General features: G+C 40.2%; 2 protein-coding genes across 10 annotated transcripts in view; one reads left to right on the top strand and one right to left on the bottom strand.

The window, feature by feature from the left end:
- LOC102092395 (E3 ubiquitin-protein ligase RNF170) overlaps positions 1-4636 on the bottom strand; it is a 28319-nt gene extending 23683 nt beyond the window's left edge. Inside the window, exons 1-2 of one of the 8 annotated variants that reach the window (XM_021295843.2) lie at positions 4435-4636; positions 2270-2418 (exon numbers count right to left, since the gene is read on the bottom strand). In XM_021295843.2, coding sequence (XP_021151518.2) covers positions 2270-2347 — 78 coding nt within the window. In that variant the 5' untranslated portion in view covers positions 2348-2418; positions 4435-4636. Of the gene's footprint in view, positions 1-2269; positions 2419-3446; positions 4063-4434 lie in introns of those variants that run through there. The other 7 variants (XM_065072088.1, XM_065072085.1, XM_065072087.1 and 4 more) reach the window with 7 other exon arrangements.
- Positions 4173-17806, top strand: part of HOOK1 (hook microtubule tethering protein 1) — a 29563-nt gene continuing 15929 nt past the window's right edge. For both annotated transcript variants that reach the window (XR_010474281.1, XM_021295636.2), the window contains exons 1-8: positions 4173-4408; positions 10044-10129; positions 11572-11644; positions 11968-12018; positions 13481-13613; positions 14185-14252; positions 14904-14966; positions 15899-15982. Coding sequence is in view for 1 of the 2 variants with exons in the window: in XM_021295636.2 (XP_021151311.1) it covers positions 4358-4408; positions 10044-10129; positions 11572-11644; positions 11968-12018; positions 13481-13613; positions 14185-14252; positions 14904-14966; positions 15899-15982 (609 nt within the window). In the remaining variant the exon portion in view is untranslated. The remainder of the gene's footprint in view (positions 4409-10043; positions 10130-11571; positions 11645-11967; positions 12019-13480; positions 13614-14184; positions 14253-14903; positions 14967-15898; positions 15983-17806) is intronic.

The raw sequence follows: 17806 nt of genomic DNA, 5'->3' as shown, positions 1-17806 counted from the left end.
ACACATTTTAAATAACTTCCTATTGCAATAAGTAATTCAACCTGACTTAAAATGCAGCAACAGTGGACATTGGTGAAAGAAACAGGCAAAGGTTTTCCAGAAATCCAAGTCCACTCTCGAGCCTTTATCAATTCTGGACAGCACTGTGAGGGGAGACAGTCATGTAAATAATGTCTCTGTCATCCATCACAATTTTAATTCCTGTGAGTCAAAGTAGAATCAGTAAAAGAAAATTAAAGCATGTATCTTGAAGCTGTGCGAGCCAGCACAAGCAGGACACATGAACAACCACAAAACCATGGATGAATTGCAAAAAGTAAATTTATTTTTGTTACCTTACCAACCAGAGGGTCCCCAAAGCAGCACCCAGGCAGAGGTACCCAAGTGGGGACACAGGCGCTGCGGGGCTCAGCCCATGTGACAGGATCACCAAACCTGCTGCTTTCACCTGATTTCAAGGGTTCACACAAGGTGTAGTTTACTACTCTGCTTCGATCTTGCTCACAGAAGAGCAGGAATCTCAGGTATGCATCTAACACAGAGGTTCTACTTTTCAAGCGCACAAAACAACAATTAGTATGATATGTGTTTTTCTACATCTCAGCTGCAAGTTGCTTGACTGTGTTTACAGTCCTCCTCACCAATCTTCCATTATGTTCCCACATTAGCCAAAAAAAGAAGAGTATATGATGCCTATAACAGCTACTCAAGCTGTTTAGTCTGCTCAGGCTGACCTAAATGCTGATGTGTTTAATGCCATCCTGCACATTGCAGTAAAAACAGCAAGTGTAAGAATCTTCATAAAACAGAATTGGTTAACAAAAAAATAATGGTTCAAATCAATTAGTAAAAGAGGCAGTTGGAGAGAAAAGTCACTGAAGTTCTTGTCACAGAGGGGGCTCTGCCACAACCTAGCTCCTCGGCCCCACACGACAGACATGACCATTGTGTATGGTCACAAACCTTTGCCAGAAGATGCGGGGATGTGGTGAGCTTATGACTTCCAACCACAAAGCCTCCTGACAGCCAGAGGTGAGCTGCCACGAGCATGACTCAACGTTCTCTGCTGCTTCTCACTCTCTTGGGCTTTGGTTAAACTCCTCCCGAGCAACCCCATGCAATTATTTTTTTTGCAACTTTCCTTTCCCGTTTGGTATTTTACAAGCACAAACCTTTTTGGACAAACCTTTCCTGACCATACAATTGCAAATACTGCATTCTTATAGCCATTTGAGACCTGCCAGAAGCACAGCTCCTTGTGCCATCCCACTTGGGTTGGCCTTTGGTAGAAGCAGTTTCTACTACCCTGTAGCCTTCTAATTAAAATTTCCACTTGCTTATGAGATCAAAAAATGCATTCTGCTGCTGCAAGGATCTCAGCTTAGGTAATAATATTTTCATTGCACAGCAACAACATGGTCATGCAGGGAGCATAAACCACCCAGAACCTGAGGCCACCTGCAGCTCAGGATCAGACGTAGCCACTTGGAAGTCCAAATCAGTGCTGAGGCACAAACCCAGAGCTTGTATGTCCAAGGCCACCTGCCCCCACTGACCAGGGACACCTCAGCAAACACAGCCATTTGGGGTGCTGTGGTGTTGGGATTTAGGGGTTGCTAAATGGTCTTTGGGGTGGACATACTCCCCTATGGAGGAGTCACTGTGGACCCCACTGTGCCCATGGATTTGCAGCTGACAGGCACCCTCCTGGGAGTTGCTAATGGCAGAAATTAAAGTAAAAGTAATGATGCTTCTAAAGCTTTTGTAAGATGCTTGGGAAGTGCAGACTTCCACGAATCCTGTCAGCCAAGCTACTACATATGATCAAAAACCTGAGGATCATGTTCTACCTGTCTTCTAGTGGCAAGAAAAGTGCAAGTTACATAACTAACCACCAAGTGTCGCTAATCAGTATTTTTACATTCTGACGTCTTTGTTCCCGAGTGCTTAGAAAATACCTTTGAGATGCGGGCCTGTAAACGGCCACTCCATTGAAGCTCAGCCCTAGGCCTTGAGCAGAGTCCCAGCCATGCCTGTGCCTAGCCACGGAGTCCACAGATCTGGACTGTGACCTGTGGAGCAAATTCCCAGTGTGACCTTAGAACTAACCAGTGATGATGCAACTGTGCCTTACTCTGGTTGACCCTGCTGGGCCCGACCCTGATCAGCAGGTTGCCTTCTGGGCTTCACCTTGCAGTTGCCTCATCACCATGAACTTGACGGATGACCTGAACTCACAGTTGAACATGGCTGGACCTGCCCCACTCACCTTTCTCAGGTTCTGCAGATTGAGGTCTGGCTGGTGAAGCCCCTTCCTTCCTGGCTCTGTTCTCGCTTTTGACTCCATGTTCCCCGGAAAGCAGGCAGCTTTTGCTGCTCCTTGGCTTACGTAGCATAAACCCAGGAAAGAGGAGTTGCCTGTAAAAAGTGTAGAAAGCAAGCAAATGTGTAAGAGGTTGAATCTGCAGAGAAAGCACATGTGAAATCAACAAGCTGAAACACAAAATTATATGTTCCTGTGAAATGGGTTGTAAGAAACTGGGTAGAGGTTGGTAGGAAGTGACCAACACTAGGATGTGATACTTCCTGAGAAGGGAAAGGACACAAAATAATATGAAGAAGAAGCAGTAAGCAAATGAAGAGGGGTAAAAGAAAAATTAACAAAAACTAGTAGAAATTATAAAAGAGGACTAATATTAAAAGGCAAAAATGAGCATGCAGAACAGTACAAATCCTAGCACAGAAGTCTCTGGAATTTTAGACCAAAATCCTTTTATTCCTTATTACATTTTTAATAATAATAATTTCCCATAATCTTCCATGGCAACCAGATTTCTTTAAGAACCTTTGGTGAAGGAAACAGTCAAACGCTTTACAGAAACCCAAGTCCACTCTCGAGCCTTTATCAATTCTGGACAGTGTTATGAGGAGAAATAGTCATGTAAACACTGTCCACGTCATCCACCACAACTTTAATCTCTGAGAGTCAAAGTACCATCAGTAACAGAAAATTAGAGCATGTGTCTTAAAGTAGAATAGCCAAAAAAAGAAGAGCATACAACGCCCAAACTGACTATTAGGGTGACCTAAACACTGATGTGTTTTAATGCTATCCTGCACATCACAGTTACAACAGGCAGTGTGAGAATCTTCATAAAACACAATTAGCTAACACAAAAAAAGGTTCAATTCATAAAAGAGGCTGTAGGAGAGAAAAGTTGCTGAAGTTCTTGTGCTGAAACAGTAGAGGGACAGAGTAATCGCATCTTCTTAGTGTAAGGTGCTTAGACTTTTCTCTGGAGTGTCTGAGACAGGGTATTATAGAAGACAAGATCTCTGTGGAGACTTGGAGCTACCAGGGGTCATTGATCCCCCTCGCTCGTGGGTGAAAACTGCCAGCCGTGAGACACCGAGGCTGGTGGAGTTTGTGTTGTACTAACACTAACCTTTGAGGCTGCGGAGAAAGGAAAACACCCGACCATTAAAAAGAGGTTTAACTGCCACAGGCCTTAATGCCACCTGCGCTGTTGGACAGGTGCACATTGCCTCACCTCCTGGAGAAGCATTACAATTGTTGCTCATCAGCTTTGCACGTAAGCACTTTCCATCCTTCACCTCTCCAAAAGAATTGGGTTTTGACTAATTTAACGTTGGTATTTAAAAAAAATAAAAAATCCGTATCCTGGTCTAAAAGCAACATTTATAGCTGGTACAGGTGCACTGACCTATCTACACCTTAGGCACTGCTTAACCTGAACCGCGACAGCAGCCCTTCACGCCATGACCGCCCCGGCCTGCGGCAGCGGCTGTAACTGCCAAAAGCCGCAGCTCGCCCCGCGGGCGGGAGGCAGCGGCCGCCATGTTGGGACGGAGCGGCATCTCCTGCGCGGGCTTGGGGCCGCGAAGGGAAGGTAGCGGCTGCACCCACTGACTCCCCGGGCCACTTTTCACCCCAGAAGCAGGTGACGCGTCCCCGCTCTGCCCACGCCCCGCCCAGAGACCACACGGAGCACAGCAGCGTCAACCGCTGAAGTAAACTGCCATTGAGAGGCGTACCCCTTCCTTTAACAAATGCCCCCGTGATTGGCCCGAATAGCTACCCCCCCACTCCGTGATTGGTCAAACGCGCTGCCGCTCCTGGCGTTTAAAGGCATGGGCGCGTGCTGACGTGTATATCCCCTGAGACCCGCCCCCGCGCGGAGGTGAGCAGCGCGCGGTGCCGCGAGGAGAGGAGGGGGGCCTGTCCTGGCGCGTCCCGTCAGCGCGCGTGGCGCTGGGCGTAGGCGCGCTCGGTGCTTCGGGTGCTTACGCAGCAGCCCTGAGCGGGGGCGGCCGGCGGTGGGAGGAGGCCGCTGCCATGGAGGCGAAGCCGGCGAACCCCCAGCTCTGTGACAGCCTCATTCTCTGGGTAAGTGGCGCGGGGTTCCCTTCTACCTGCGCACTACACGGCAGCGCCGCTCGTTCCCCCGGTGTCGCCTCCTCGCTGTCCCTCAGGAGCGGCCTTTCTCGGCGGAGAGAGGCTTTTTCTGTCAGACGCGGGCGACCGGGAGCGGGACGAGGGCACCTGTGGGCCCCACGCCATTGCCGTGGTGACGGGGGCGATGGCCGTGGGCTGGGCCCGCCAGCTCTGTGGGGCGGGCGGGGGGGTCAGCAGCCCGCTGGCTGGGGCTCCTGTCAGGTGTTCTGAACGGGAGAGAGCTGCCTAAGCCACAAGAGAGCAGAAACGAGGAGGCTGGCCCTGCACGATAAACGAGTGTTTTTACGACCAGTGAAACGTTCGTGTAAACAGTCTTGAAGTGTAGATGTGGTCTTTTGAATATCCTGTAAGGCAAAGTAGTGGTTTTCCAGCAGTGGCTTTAGTATGGAAACTGCTCAGTAATTAACAATAGAAAGAAATATACACAATTAATTTGAATCGAGTTGACAGGAGAAGAAACCTCAGACCGTTTTATCCTAGCTCTCAGTTGGTTAAAGCATTAATTGCAGTTGGTTGCAGCACACCTAGGTGTGGGTGTTGCCTGTGCAAGAAGCACATATTTGTTCAGTTCATCAGTCAGGCTTGCTTACTTTTTATTCCTTGTTATTTTCAAGTTTCTTCTGCTTCATTGTCTGTCAGTCTGGTCTTGCAGATGGAATATTTCTGATGAGAGTGAGCTCTGTTAAATAGAACACTTGCATCTTGGCAGAGAAGGCCACAATTTTCTGTCATGAAGAGTTTATCTAGAAATAGTAGATGTTTTGCTTATGTGGAGTGTAAATCAAAGAAAGAGGAACATGTTTTGGAAGCATTGTGGAGATCTAGTAATGAAACTGGCAAAGGTGATAGTGACGACTATCAGAGTAGGTCTTCCTTTTACTTTCTCTGTGACAGTACATCAGTTTTAATGAGTTAAGGTCTGTAATAAATTATTGAAAACCATTTTCCTCCTTTCTTTTCCTCCCTCTATTTTCCTTTTGGTGACCTTGTATGATCCCCATGTTTTGTTGGTCTTTAGAACTTGACTTGTCTTTTGCCTGCCTCTCTGGAGTTGGAGATCTTTTGTCATTTACTTGCATCCTTTTCTTTCTTTTTTGGGGCTCTTTAACTTTGTGTTTTTCTCTCAGTAGTCGTGTAAGAATTAATCCATCATGATTCAATTAAAAAATAAATCGGCGCATTCCTGAACTCTGTCTCAAAATCGTGTCAGCAGTGCTGAACTCTTTTATAATTTTCACAATTCTTCCTTAAAATATTTTAAGCCTAATGCTCATTTTTAATAATGAATCTTAAAGAGAATGCTAATGGAACTTTAACTAGCCTTAAACTGAAAGGTCTTTATGTAGTGTCGTTACTGTAAATGAACATCCAACTCTGTGCTCAGGTTTTGTATAAAGCACTCAGCAGATTAATGTTTTGGCATTTAACACCTACAGCTTAGAAGAAACTGATTGTTAACTCTAGGACATGTTTAAAACATTCTTTCAATTTGAACTTCAGACTGAACAGAGAAAAGAAGTTTTCTTCTGAAACTGAGCATATTTGGGCGGGAGGGGAACGAAGTGGTTTATATCTGAAGAGGGTTCTGTAACTCTGGTTCTAAAGATTTCTCAATGTACTTACTCATTAGCATAGCAAAGACATGCTCATGATTTCTGTATTCAGCTACCAGTTGATTTTTTTTTTTTTTTTTTTTTAATTTTAGCAAATTCTATATTAGAAAACATCCATTGTCTAGAGAAGAGAAAACAGGAATAAAAATGTTATCTTGGTTCTGCAGCCCAAGTGTCACTGAAATTAAAGCTTTGAGGATGTTACAGGAAAAACATAATGGAGTTATATTAAATTATAGGGGAAATACATATGAGTTTTCAAGTAAAATTGCCTTAACAGATATTACTTAAGACTGAACTCACAAGTCTGTTGCAGAAATTATGTTCTAAGTCAGAAGGACAGAGTAGGGTTACTATATATGAAGTGAACCTGAATATTTTCTGCCTCCTGGTTGGAGTGGAGTGATACAAGTAGCGGCAGTAGGCCTTGCAATGCAATAGTGTCTTCTGTGTTTAGATGGCACAACAATAGGGGTTTTCCTTACTGTAGTAGAGCAAAAGCTTCTTGAATGTCATTTGGTACTGTACTGCTCAGATGCTGCTTCTGTCTTTGTCTCCTCACTAGAGACGAGATGTATGGTGACATCTTAAACAGAAAGCTTTTTCCACAATAAATGCACCCCTGTTTGGCATTGGCAGCATTGGTAATGTTAAATGGCTGAGTTATTCTATTAATATTCTCGTATTAAGCATGAGAATGTTTGTTGTTAATTTAAAATCTTTGACTAACTCTATAAAATGTCTCTCCCTAGTATGTGTTATCTGAGTATAAAAATGGAGAGCCTCAGCTCTACATCATGTGGATTAAATGGAAGGCATACCTTCCCAAGAATTGGATAGGTTGATTTCTACTGGAAAATGGGAACAGTCGTGTTTAATCTGCAGCTGTTTGGTGGTAGAGCCTTCAGCAGATCCAGAGAAAATGCTTTAAGTGTTATGTGATATAGAGTTAAATTTTCAAATGTATATTGTGAGCATAGTAGCGCTATGTCTGAGAGAAAAATATTTGCTCCTCTCATAGCAGCGTCAGGGTGCATTTAAGCTAGGTTCATGAAACAAAGACATGCTCGTGCATGTCCTTGAAGCTATATTTAGTAAAACTAATCAAATTTGTAAAAAAGATTAGGAGTGCTACATAGTCCTTAAGTCTATGGCTGCTTCTACCAAACTCCTCCCCATGCCCATTACCTTTGTTTTTGTAAGTACACTAAAAATATGTTTTGAGGAAATGATTGAGCTGACACAGGGTTTGGGGAACCCATAATTAAAACTACTCTCAAATTATTTCTAGGAGCTTATGTAGTTTTTAAATATGAGTCTATACTAAATTTGTACTAAATATATATATATATATATATATATATATATATATATATATATACTAAATATATAAATATATACTAAGACTCTCAGTGCTGCTTTTTGCTTAATTTTTTTTAGCCTTGTCTATTCTGGGAGGTATTGACATACATAAAGCAGTTTGCATGATGCAAAGTTTTCTAAGGCTTTGTTTGCCTGCTTTTACAGGCTTGGATGAAACAGTAGTACCTGTACTTAGCAGTTTCTTTGATTTACATACAGATGGCAGCATCACAATATTGTGCCATAAAACTCTGAATTTTGGTGTGCTCAGTCTTGACTCACAAGTTTGTGTGCCCACTCTTGTGTTGGCAATAAGGCTGCTATAGTATTAGAAGCCAGTGCTGTCAGTCACAGCTGCTTCAGTTTGTGGCATTCTACTTAATCTTTTATGTAACCTACCAGGGATTACTATCTTCTTGCTTGCTGTAACACAGGATTTAAGACATACTTTAATTGGAAAAAAAAAAAATTAACCCCCCTGCTCTGCATATTTTTATCTTCTTGGCTTGATTAGATTCTTTTTGAGGCAAGCAAAGAAATATTCAGAGCATATGATCACTCTGTATAAAAAGAATGGACAATAACTGCCTCAAATTCTGCCAGCTAGAAACTGCTTTTCCACCATTCTGGTCTGAGTATCTACTTTTCCCAAACATGCTTGACAAGGTCATTCACCAGTGGCCTCTGGAAAAGCTTAAGTTTCACAGGATGTTTGGGAAAGCCCTCTCATTAATAGACAGGTAATTTATGACTTTCTCAACAGAGTAAGTCTAAGAAGTCAATTTTCACATTGGACAGAGATTATAAGGATCAGTTCTTGCTTCCATTCTGTTCAACATGAACATTTTCTAATAGTATTAACAGCAAACTTTCTCCTTTCTATTTTATTTATAACCATAGAGGATGAACTTAGAAGAGCTGCTGATGAGCAGCTAGTTCTGGAGTACCCAAGTGATGAACTGACATGCGTGTGGAGGTGGCTCTCTGACCTAGAACTGTTAGCTTTGAGCTGACTGTATTTTGGGAAATAAAATATTGAACTATAATATCTAATTCCGTCAGAATGTTAGATATAACTTGGGGATAGTTTTAAAAAAAATACACAATATCCAAAATGGAGAAACATTGTTAACATTGAGGTAATGCCATCCTACAGATTTTCAATGCAGGAAAACCAGAAAACTAAAAGTTACTATCCTTATGGGAAGTGCGGAAGAGCTTCTGTGGGAGAATTGGTTAAATAGATGAGGAATGTTGATCTTGGGCAAGACACAGTGGGAGGATGTGGATATGGTAAAGGTCATTATGGACTTGAGCTCCTGGAGAAGGCATCTGGGGAAGAGTCTGTTCACCATCTGCACAGCAAGCAGGGGAGCTGAGGTGAAGGCAGCAGGTGACAAAACTCTGACAGGAGGCAATATCCTGCAGCATGTCTGGATGCTGAGTCTCTGGCTGCAAAAAGTCCCTCAGCCAAGTTCATGGAATAAAATTTGACTGAGGGCTGTTAAATAGAAATGTACCATCTGTGCTCCAGGGGTTCTCCAAGACACAAGTTCCTGGAGCCTGATATAGTATTTTGCAGAATTTGCAGTTGCTTTTTATAGTCTATGGGATGATCTGAGCACCTGGGTACCACCATGTTTTAAGGCTTTATACATGAAGCAGTCAGAATTGCAGGCAGAAATTAGCAGGGCAGCAGGAGAACTGCATATAGATGTATAATAAACTAGCAGGATCTCTTAGCAAAGCAATTTTTCAATTTTTTTTAATAACAATATTGCAATACTGGGTGTTCTACGTAAAGATAGGGACACATAATAGGGCAAAAAGCCCCTGCTGATATCCCCCCAAAATCCCAGCTGCAATTTCCCTCCCCTATTCCCCACTGGTTGGGTACTTTAGGGTTTACAGACTACCCTGATGCTTGCCTCAGTTTACATACAATACCTTTCCCCCTAAATTAACTTGTAAATGCTGGGTATATATTCTGGGAAGAGACTGTGTTTTACATTAAGGCTTCTTAGTCTGATATCTCTCAGTCCTTCCCCCCTGCTGGGGTCAGGCACCAGTGTATTCTGCTATTTTTGCATAATTTTGTCCCATTCTTAACCCCCAGACAATTTCAGGGGTCTCTGGTGTCATGACTTTTCTTACTAACTATAACTAACTTACTGTAGTAAAAGACTGGATTTTTCCCCTTGCCCCTCAACTTTTGCCACTTGTTCTGATACTGTATTTTGTTTAGGTAGTTATGTGTCCAGAATTAAGCAGTCTAACATAATTTGAGGGATGGGTAAATATGACTTTAGCTTCCCAGGTTAGTATCCGATAGTTTGATTTACAATAGAAAGACTAGTATAAAAAAAACCCCATGGTAATACTTTTTAAACTACTAGTCATAATCAACAGTGTAAGCATTGAGGTAATATTGGGTTGGCTTAAAAAACAACTAATTCAAAAAGGATTTCAGCTGCTTCAATCAGAAAGACATCTTGCTAAATGCTTGTGCCTCATAGAGGAAAAGGAAAATGACAACTAATATCCTGTATCTGTCTACTGAGTGAGAAACACAATGTTTTTCCCTCTTTTAGTTGCAGACATTCCATACTGCTGCACCTTGCAGAGATGTTCAGGACTTGACTAATGGGGTTGCCATGGCGCAGGTTCTTCACCAAATGTAAGTTCATACTTAAGTTCAAAGAAGAGGTATTTAATTTCTTGATGTTTTCGTGTTTGACATGCATAGTTGCTTTCTCCCACCTGAAGTGTTTTTGTATAGCTAGATAGAAGCATAGAGCAGACAGTTTATAGCAGAAGTTAAAATATACCTTGGATATTGTTTTGGGGATGATATAATGCTGAATAATAATATGATAGAAGGAGGAGATATTCTAATCCTATAGTATTAAGTTCATACTTAAGGGTAGTTGGACAAGAGTGATTTTTTTTTTTTTTTTTTTCCCCATGAAAATTCAATGGCACTTTTATTATTAAAAAATAATAGTGGGTTAATCAAAAGCAAAATCATTCCTATTCTATTGGTGTGGTGACAAATGGTACTGGGCTGCATGACACACTAGTTCTAAAATTTGTAGTGACTTCAGAGGGTCATAACATGAGTTTTATTGAAAGAGTATCATGCTACAGGTTTATCACTGTGATGTCATTGTTGGCTCAGATAATAGAGAAGTCTGAACTACCATCTCTTGTTCAAACTGTGTTTGATTACTAAGCATTTACTTAGAACATACACCACCTCCCAAGCAAACAAAACAACAATAAGAAAAAGCCTAGACTCAGAAACTCCCCTGTCTGCTTGAAAAGGTTTTGAATGTACTGTGTAAAGACAAAGCTCACCCTTGGGAAGAATTGGTTTAGGATTACCTAGTGAAGATTTGCTGACAGTCACTTCCCATGTGTTTGTGGCTTTGGGCAAACATCTTTACAACAGAGCTAGCTAATATGCAGGTGGGTATAATAATTGTCTTTTTTAGGTGCTTTGAGACCAGTAAATGATCCGTATGGAGTAAAAGTTAAGACATTGATAGATATGTTGTGATTGTACTGCTTGGCAGATCAGTGTGTGTAAACACCTCCCTCAGGGTCTCATCCCTGTTTATTTTGGTGAAGTGAATATGTTTCTGCCCAGGGGAAGCAAAGACATACAAAAACATGAAACAATGGCACTTTAAAATGCTTTTAACCTTGATAAGTTATTTTTATGAGTTGTAGTGACTGTTGGAAAATCTGAGTGTATGAGACTAGGTACAAAACTGAACATCAGCACTGGTCAAAAAAGGATGTTTTTGTACAGCATTATGATCACTTTGTGAGGTATAAACATTCAGCATGTCAGCAAATGACAAAGGCCTTCACATCCTTGTGTTCCTCGCTGTAGCAAGCTCAAGCATGCACAAAACTTCCTCCTGCCCCGGAAGGTAGTGTCTTAATTCAGCTGTCAGATAGAAATTTCCTGTGACATAGGTATAACTTCCAGTCTCCAGGAGTTTGTGTGTCATTAGATACTGTAGTCAAACGACTGATGATTTAATGCTGGGAATCTGGTATCTTCATTTATTTGTGTGTTTGTTGATGTTTAACCATTTAATTTTGTTTCAGAGATGTTGCTTGGTTTGATGCATCTTGGCTAAATCGCATTAAGGATGATGTTGGTGACAACTGGAGAATAAAGGTATTTCAAACAAGAATTAGCAGAAGTTTGTGGGGTTGGATATTGTCTGTCCTGAGAATATCTTGCAGTCCAAAACCTATAGAATTAAGCTCAGACTTCTTAGGTTCTTTTAAAGGAACTTGAACTGTCGGTTGATGGTTTAAGTGCCTTCCAGCATTGCTTCATGAGGGTTTTCTCTTGTGGTATTTCTCTTCCCCTGTCATTACAAGCTCCTCTGATAGAGCTGCTATGTGAAGGTATTATTATAGATCATTATTTTATTTCAGCAAAGTTAAGAATTTTAATATAAGCCTATAACCTTGTCTTTCATGTGCAACAATTAGGCCAGTAATCTGAAGAAGATTCTACAAGGAATTATGGACTACTATCATGAGGTAAGGAAAAAGCAGCATTTTGCTGTTGTTTTTCTGATCATTAAACATCATGATTATTGTCCTCCTTAGCCTAGGTGTGGTTATTTTTTCTCTTGTCAAAGTAATTTATTTTAAGGATTTTTTTGTTGGCAGGAAGTATATGATAATTACCTGGTTAAGTGGGAGGCCTGAGTGAACATAAAATTAATTTGAGTAAGTGTATTTTAGGTAAGACTCTTGGAGTATAATCTGGAAACCATGTCTGTGTCATTGCCCAGGTTAATATTATAAGGCCTGAGGTGCAGAATTCTGTTGACTTGTGTGTGTACTTTCTTATTTGCTTTTCTGTAGTGAAGTTTTAATCCTTTTCTACACAACAGCTTTTGCACCCCTAGTCTAGGTTTGATGGTAGTTGCTTGGAAGCTGGGAGATAAGTTACAAATCCCCTGGACGTAGTAAAAATTATAGTTTGTTCTCTCTCATGCAGGGTGAGTACAGTAGCCGTTAAAGGGTGCTGAATTTTGAGTTAAAAAAAAAAATGTGCTGAATTCTGCATGGTGCTTGATTAGAGTGTATTAAAGGGTATGATATAGGAAAACTTGCCAGATCATCTTTTGGCTTCCTGGTCTTACCTGGGATTAGTTGTGATAGCAGGTGCTGAGCCCTTCTGTATTGCCAGGACTGGGGGTCTCTGGCCAGCCCAGAAGTAGAACATCTTCAGGCTTCCAAGGAGCTTTCTGAAGGCTTGGGGAGCAACTGAATTTGGAAGCATTTCATTTTTTTTTATGTTGGTAGAATTAATTAGTTCTTCATATTTGTGGTCTGGCCTAACAACTTTTAATGAACTAGTTTTGCTTTCTCTTGTATAAGTGGTCAGTTAACTAAACTACCAGTTAATTGACTTTCAAAACTTGTGGGTTTGCCACAACAATCTTATGGAACTCTTACTAAAGTGCATAACTTCATTGCACTAATTAATTGATAGGTGTTTTGCATATATTTTTTTAATGCTGTCTATTTTAGTTTAAATGTGAACTCAGAAAATTCTGTGGTTCCAAGTATGGGAAAGGTCTTTGGCTGCAGTGGATTGAGCACCCCTTCCCCAAACACACGTTTGCACTGAGGGCTGGAGACAGACATTGGGCAGGGGCTTTGCTGGCTCAAGAGAGGCTCAGTGTGTGACATCTGGCTTCCATGTATGAAGCCCTCTAACAGATGAGTTAAAGACATCTGTTTTGTCTGGACATCTTCAGATTTCCTGATCTGATACTGCTATTTATGTGCTCTGTCATAAGCCGATATTTTAGTGTATATTTCCTCATTTAATGTTTAAGATATTTCCCTTCCACAAGTTTTATAGTAACAAACTTTATTAGTAGACCATTTTCTCTGGATGATGTGCTGAGTCTGTATTTCTTACATGATACAAAAGCAGGAGTCCACTTTTTCTCTTCCCCCCGCCCCCTCCCACCTTTCTTTACAGTTCTTGGGTCAGCAGATTTCAGAAGAGCTTATTCCAGACTTAAACCGGATATCAGAGAACTCAGATCCCACTGAACTGGGCAGGCTTCTGCAGCTTATTTTGGGTTGTGCAGTCAACTGTGAAAGGAAACAAGGTACACGCTACCTTAATATGTTAAGCAACCAGCAGACTGCCTCAGGGGAGTGTTAAGGTGGAAGAAATGTATAAAGTTTTTTCTTATTTATCAAAAAAGTCTCTGTGTTGCATGCCTGTTCTCAAAGGGGAGTTCACTGAAATGCACCAAGTCTATGGGAAATGTCTGTGAATAAAACTCAAACTTTGTTCAAGGTAGATTTAAAAAGATAATCTGAAGGGTGTTTGGATTATTCATTCTTGTTCTGAGACCCAAAACTTACTATTCAAATACAAATCAAGCACATTAAATTAAAAACTTACATTAGAAAATGTATTTTATTTATCAGCAGAGGCTTGAGATTGAATTGATTGAGTTCCTTAAAGAGATGATAATATGTTATGCATACCTACTATATTATTAGATAATAATGTTGCTGGTTAATGTTTGTGCTCTGTATAAAGAGTGCTATCTGTTGTGAAGGGGCTTTGTAGGAACAGTTTCCTCTGTATTTTTGTGCAAATGGTATGTCGTATTACTCAAGCCATCAAGATGAACATGGCCAGGAGTCACTACAAATTCTTTTTCACAGAGCACATAGAGAAGATCATGACCCTTGAAGAGTCTGTTCAGCATGTTGTCATGACTGCCATTCAAGAGGTGAGTAATAATTCGTAGCCTAATGCTCTCAGTTGAGAAGACGAATATCCATTTGTTGATGTTTGTGAATCCTTTCATCCAAGCAAAGGTCTGGAGAAGGTCTAGAAATGGAGAAAGTCTAGAAATGGAGAAGGTCTAGAAATAATACTGTAATTCCTGAGTAAGAAGAAAAGCCCTTTAGTTGTGGGCAAGCTTGCTATGTATACATTGTTGTACTGGAGATCAGTGAGAGCTGTGTTAATGTTGCTGTTGTTCGCTTAGTGGCAGGCAATTAACAAGACACAAAGAAGTGTGATAACTATTGAATTAGTTAAGTGAAGTCCTGTCCTCTGGTTCACTGTGTTTTGGCTTGACTGGGAGGTAGCAATAACTTCAACAGATCACAGGTTCATCCAATAAGATGTTACTTGTAACTTGATGAATTTGGGAAGTGGGGAAGGTAAAAAAATTCATTATAGATTTGTTTAAATCCTTTATGAACCATGAGGTGGTTTTGCTTTATTACTTTTATTATTAATCTGTTTGCATATGTTGAAGGACATGGTGCTGCAAGGACATGGTGCTCAATACAGTTGTTACTTAGCAGACTGTGAATTTAGAGATATTTAATGTCTAATTTTAACCCTCTTTTCCTGTGGGCTCTTTCTGTAGCTGATGAGCAAGGAAACAACGGGTCCTTCCACAAGTGATGCATCAAGTGAAATGGAACAGCAGGTAACTGCCTAATATTTGTTGCTAATAAATTATTGAACAATAAATTGGTATCTTGCCCTCCCTTAAATAAAGACAAGGGCTGTTCTTCCTCTCCAGTTCTAAAAGTTAAAAAACAAACCAAATCCAAAATCTCAACAATAAATTGTACTCTTTTGTTTTCTATCTGGACAAACTGCTTGGTTTATTTTCTACGTGGAGCTAATCTGATTAGAGCATCCTGGTTCACCAAATGCAAAGCAACATACTGATGTAGGCAGAGAATATACAGTAAAGTAATGATAGTTTTCAGTGCTAATTAAGCTATTTCATAGCTTCTTTAAAAACAATGCAGTGACTGCTGTGTCATCTTCCTGGATGGTGTAAAACTGGCCAGTGCAAACCTCAAGAAGAACTAGGGGTTCATCAAGGCTCAGCCATTTCAGGCCAGACACTTCAGGGTTAGTTTTTTTTAGGGTTGATGAATATCCTTGATAACCTGAACACTACGGATGTTGTACATAAAATGAAGTTGTCTGTAAAAGTACCTGCCCCTCAGTCAAAGGCCATTTGATTTAATATGCAAGTATTTTAAAATTGTGAGAACATGAGTATTCCTGTGTTTGGTTTGCCATGCTTGTTGCTTAAGATGTTGTGTTAAATCTGGATGTTACTCTGAGTTTCAATAATTCACTTATTCCATGTGGTAGTCACTTAAAATGCAGCTGAAATGAACAGAGATCCCGATCTAATAGTGTGTGTGTGTGTGTGTGTATATATATATATATATATATATATATATATATATACACACATATATATGGGTTTCTGTGTCAGTGAGCGCAGCTAACATCCTTCATAAAAAATTGGTACAACCAGTTGAGACATTTTGGAAGTTAGAACTCTGACTACTTTGGATATGGGCCAGAATGATTGACTATGTTATTTTTTAAAAGCTTAAAAAAGCTTTGGAAGATCTTCAGGAAGCACTAGCAGAAAAAGAAGAGTTGGCACAACGATGTCAAGAGCTAGACTTACAGGTAAGAAACAGCAAGCTGCTTATTTTTTTTTCAATATGTAGTGGTGCTGCTATTAAGATGCAGAAATTCTGAAGGGCAAAGGTAATTTTGCATTTCTATAGGTTTCTCTGAGAATTCTTAGCTGTTTGTGGGGGGAAAAGCAACCATTCTGTACTCAAAAATGTAACTACTGTAAGCTGAGGTCCTGTGCCAGCTGCTAACTGGAAGGTGGTTTGGTCTGCTAGCTTTGTGTTTAGCCTTAGTAGTAGGTAACCATCAAAACAATATTATAATAACTTTAAAACCTGCCCATTTGAGTTTTAATTACTGCTTCCTCTCATCTTATGAACTGTGTTCAAAAAATCCAGTTAATGTAATAATCAGTCTTTAGATTTAACCATAGGAAAGTGATGCTGTTTTCACTAGGAGCTGATGAAAGACTGAAATTTGAAATGTATTAAAAATCTGCTAACCTTTTGTTGTACACAGTTGCAACATGGAGGATATTTCAGGAAATAAAACCAGTGGAAATGAATAATTCTTTGCTGATGTTTTCAGACCTCACTAATATGGGCCTACTTTTGTTTTTAATGGATATAGAAGTTATTCAAGTCACTTTTTAGAAAGAGGAGAGAGGATTTCATAACAATAAACAGGAACTTGCATTGAAATCAGCTTTTTGAAGAAAAAGAAAAAAAATCCATTTGTTATCACGAAGTCTGATTTCTCTTTTATGGGACTAAAATCTGAGAATAGGAAGAGGTTTACCTGTTAAGGCAGTTTATCTCAGGTTGAATCTGTGCAAAGCGAACATTTGGGTGCCATCTCCAAAAAACCAAAATGGGTGACATAAAAAACCCATAAGCACCACAAAACCAGAGCCCAGATTTACATTTCTTAAAGGTAATGATGCCCGAAAAAGTAGAATACTCACATATTCACGTACGAAGCAGCTTGTTCCCAGGACGTTGTTAAAATTGAATTGATACTGCCTCAAGAAGAAATAAAAGTAGTAAGGCTTCCTAGTGAAAGCAGAGATCTAAAAATGCTTGAAAGCAGAATCTGCAGGAGAAAATGATTTCTTATAAGTGGGCAAGAGCATTGATTTGACAGCTGAACTCGCAGATTAGTCATTAAACTTCAAAAAGTGTGTTCACTGTTCAAAAGCTTCACTTCTAAGGGTGCTGGGATAACAATTTACTTGCACTTTCTGCTTCCATTAGAAGAATTAATTTGTCTCAATAGAGAAGGCCCAGGCTTTGTCTTGTCTCCCACAAACTTATCTTCTGAGATTTCTGTTTTGATTAGTGATAGCTTACAGAAAACCAGTTGCTTTTACATAGTATGGGCCAGGTGAAGGCATGAAAAGTCTTCCAGGGAAAGGTAGTGCTGAGTATAAACAGATGAGTTAATGACATCATAATTCTTTAATACTGGGAGGTGTTTTAGTCAAGTGACATCTGGCGTGGAAAAAGGAGTGAACCTAGAAAGCACATTCTGATGACGTGGTAGATTAATTCCTACTTCATTTTTTACATCAGTTTGACAGATTTGTAAATGATGATCACAAACTGTTTCTTAATATTGCATACTCCAGGTTATATCTGATGTTTAATCATGTCACCATTATGTTTTTTATTTTATTTCTTTGAAGCCATAGTATTGACTGACGCTTTTTATTTAAACTAATTCTTAATAAATTCACTTGTAAGGTCTCAGTCTTCCTTGATATTTTCCAAGAGTAAAAGAAAGGTAGGTTTTCTGTATGATTCAGGAAAACATAACCCAAAAAGCATATTGTCCCTGTTTAAATGCCAGTTAACTAACACACGCTACATGCTCTTA

This window comes from Columba livia, chromosome 8, assembly GCF_036013475.1.
Source record: "Columba livia isolate bColLiv1 breed racing homer chromosome 8, bColLiv1.pat.W.v2, whole genome shotgun sequence".
In the NCBI taxonomy this organism is placed as follows: domain Eukaryota; kingdom Metazoa; phylum Chordata; class Aves; order Columbiformes; family Columbidae; genus Columba; species Columba livia.
The sequence above is the reverse complement of the archived record's forward strand: the minus strand, read 5'-3'. Positions and strand labels throughout refer to the sequence as shown.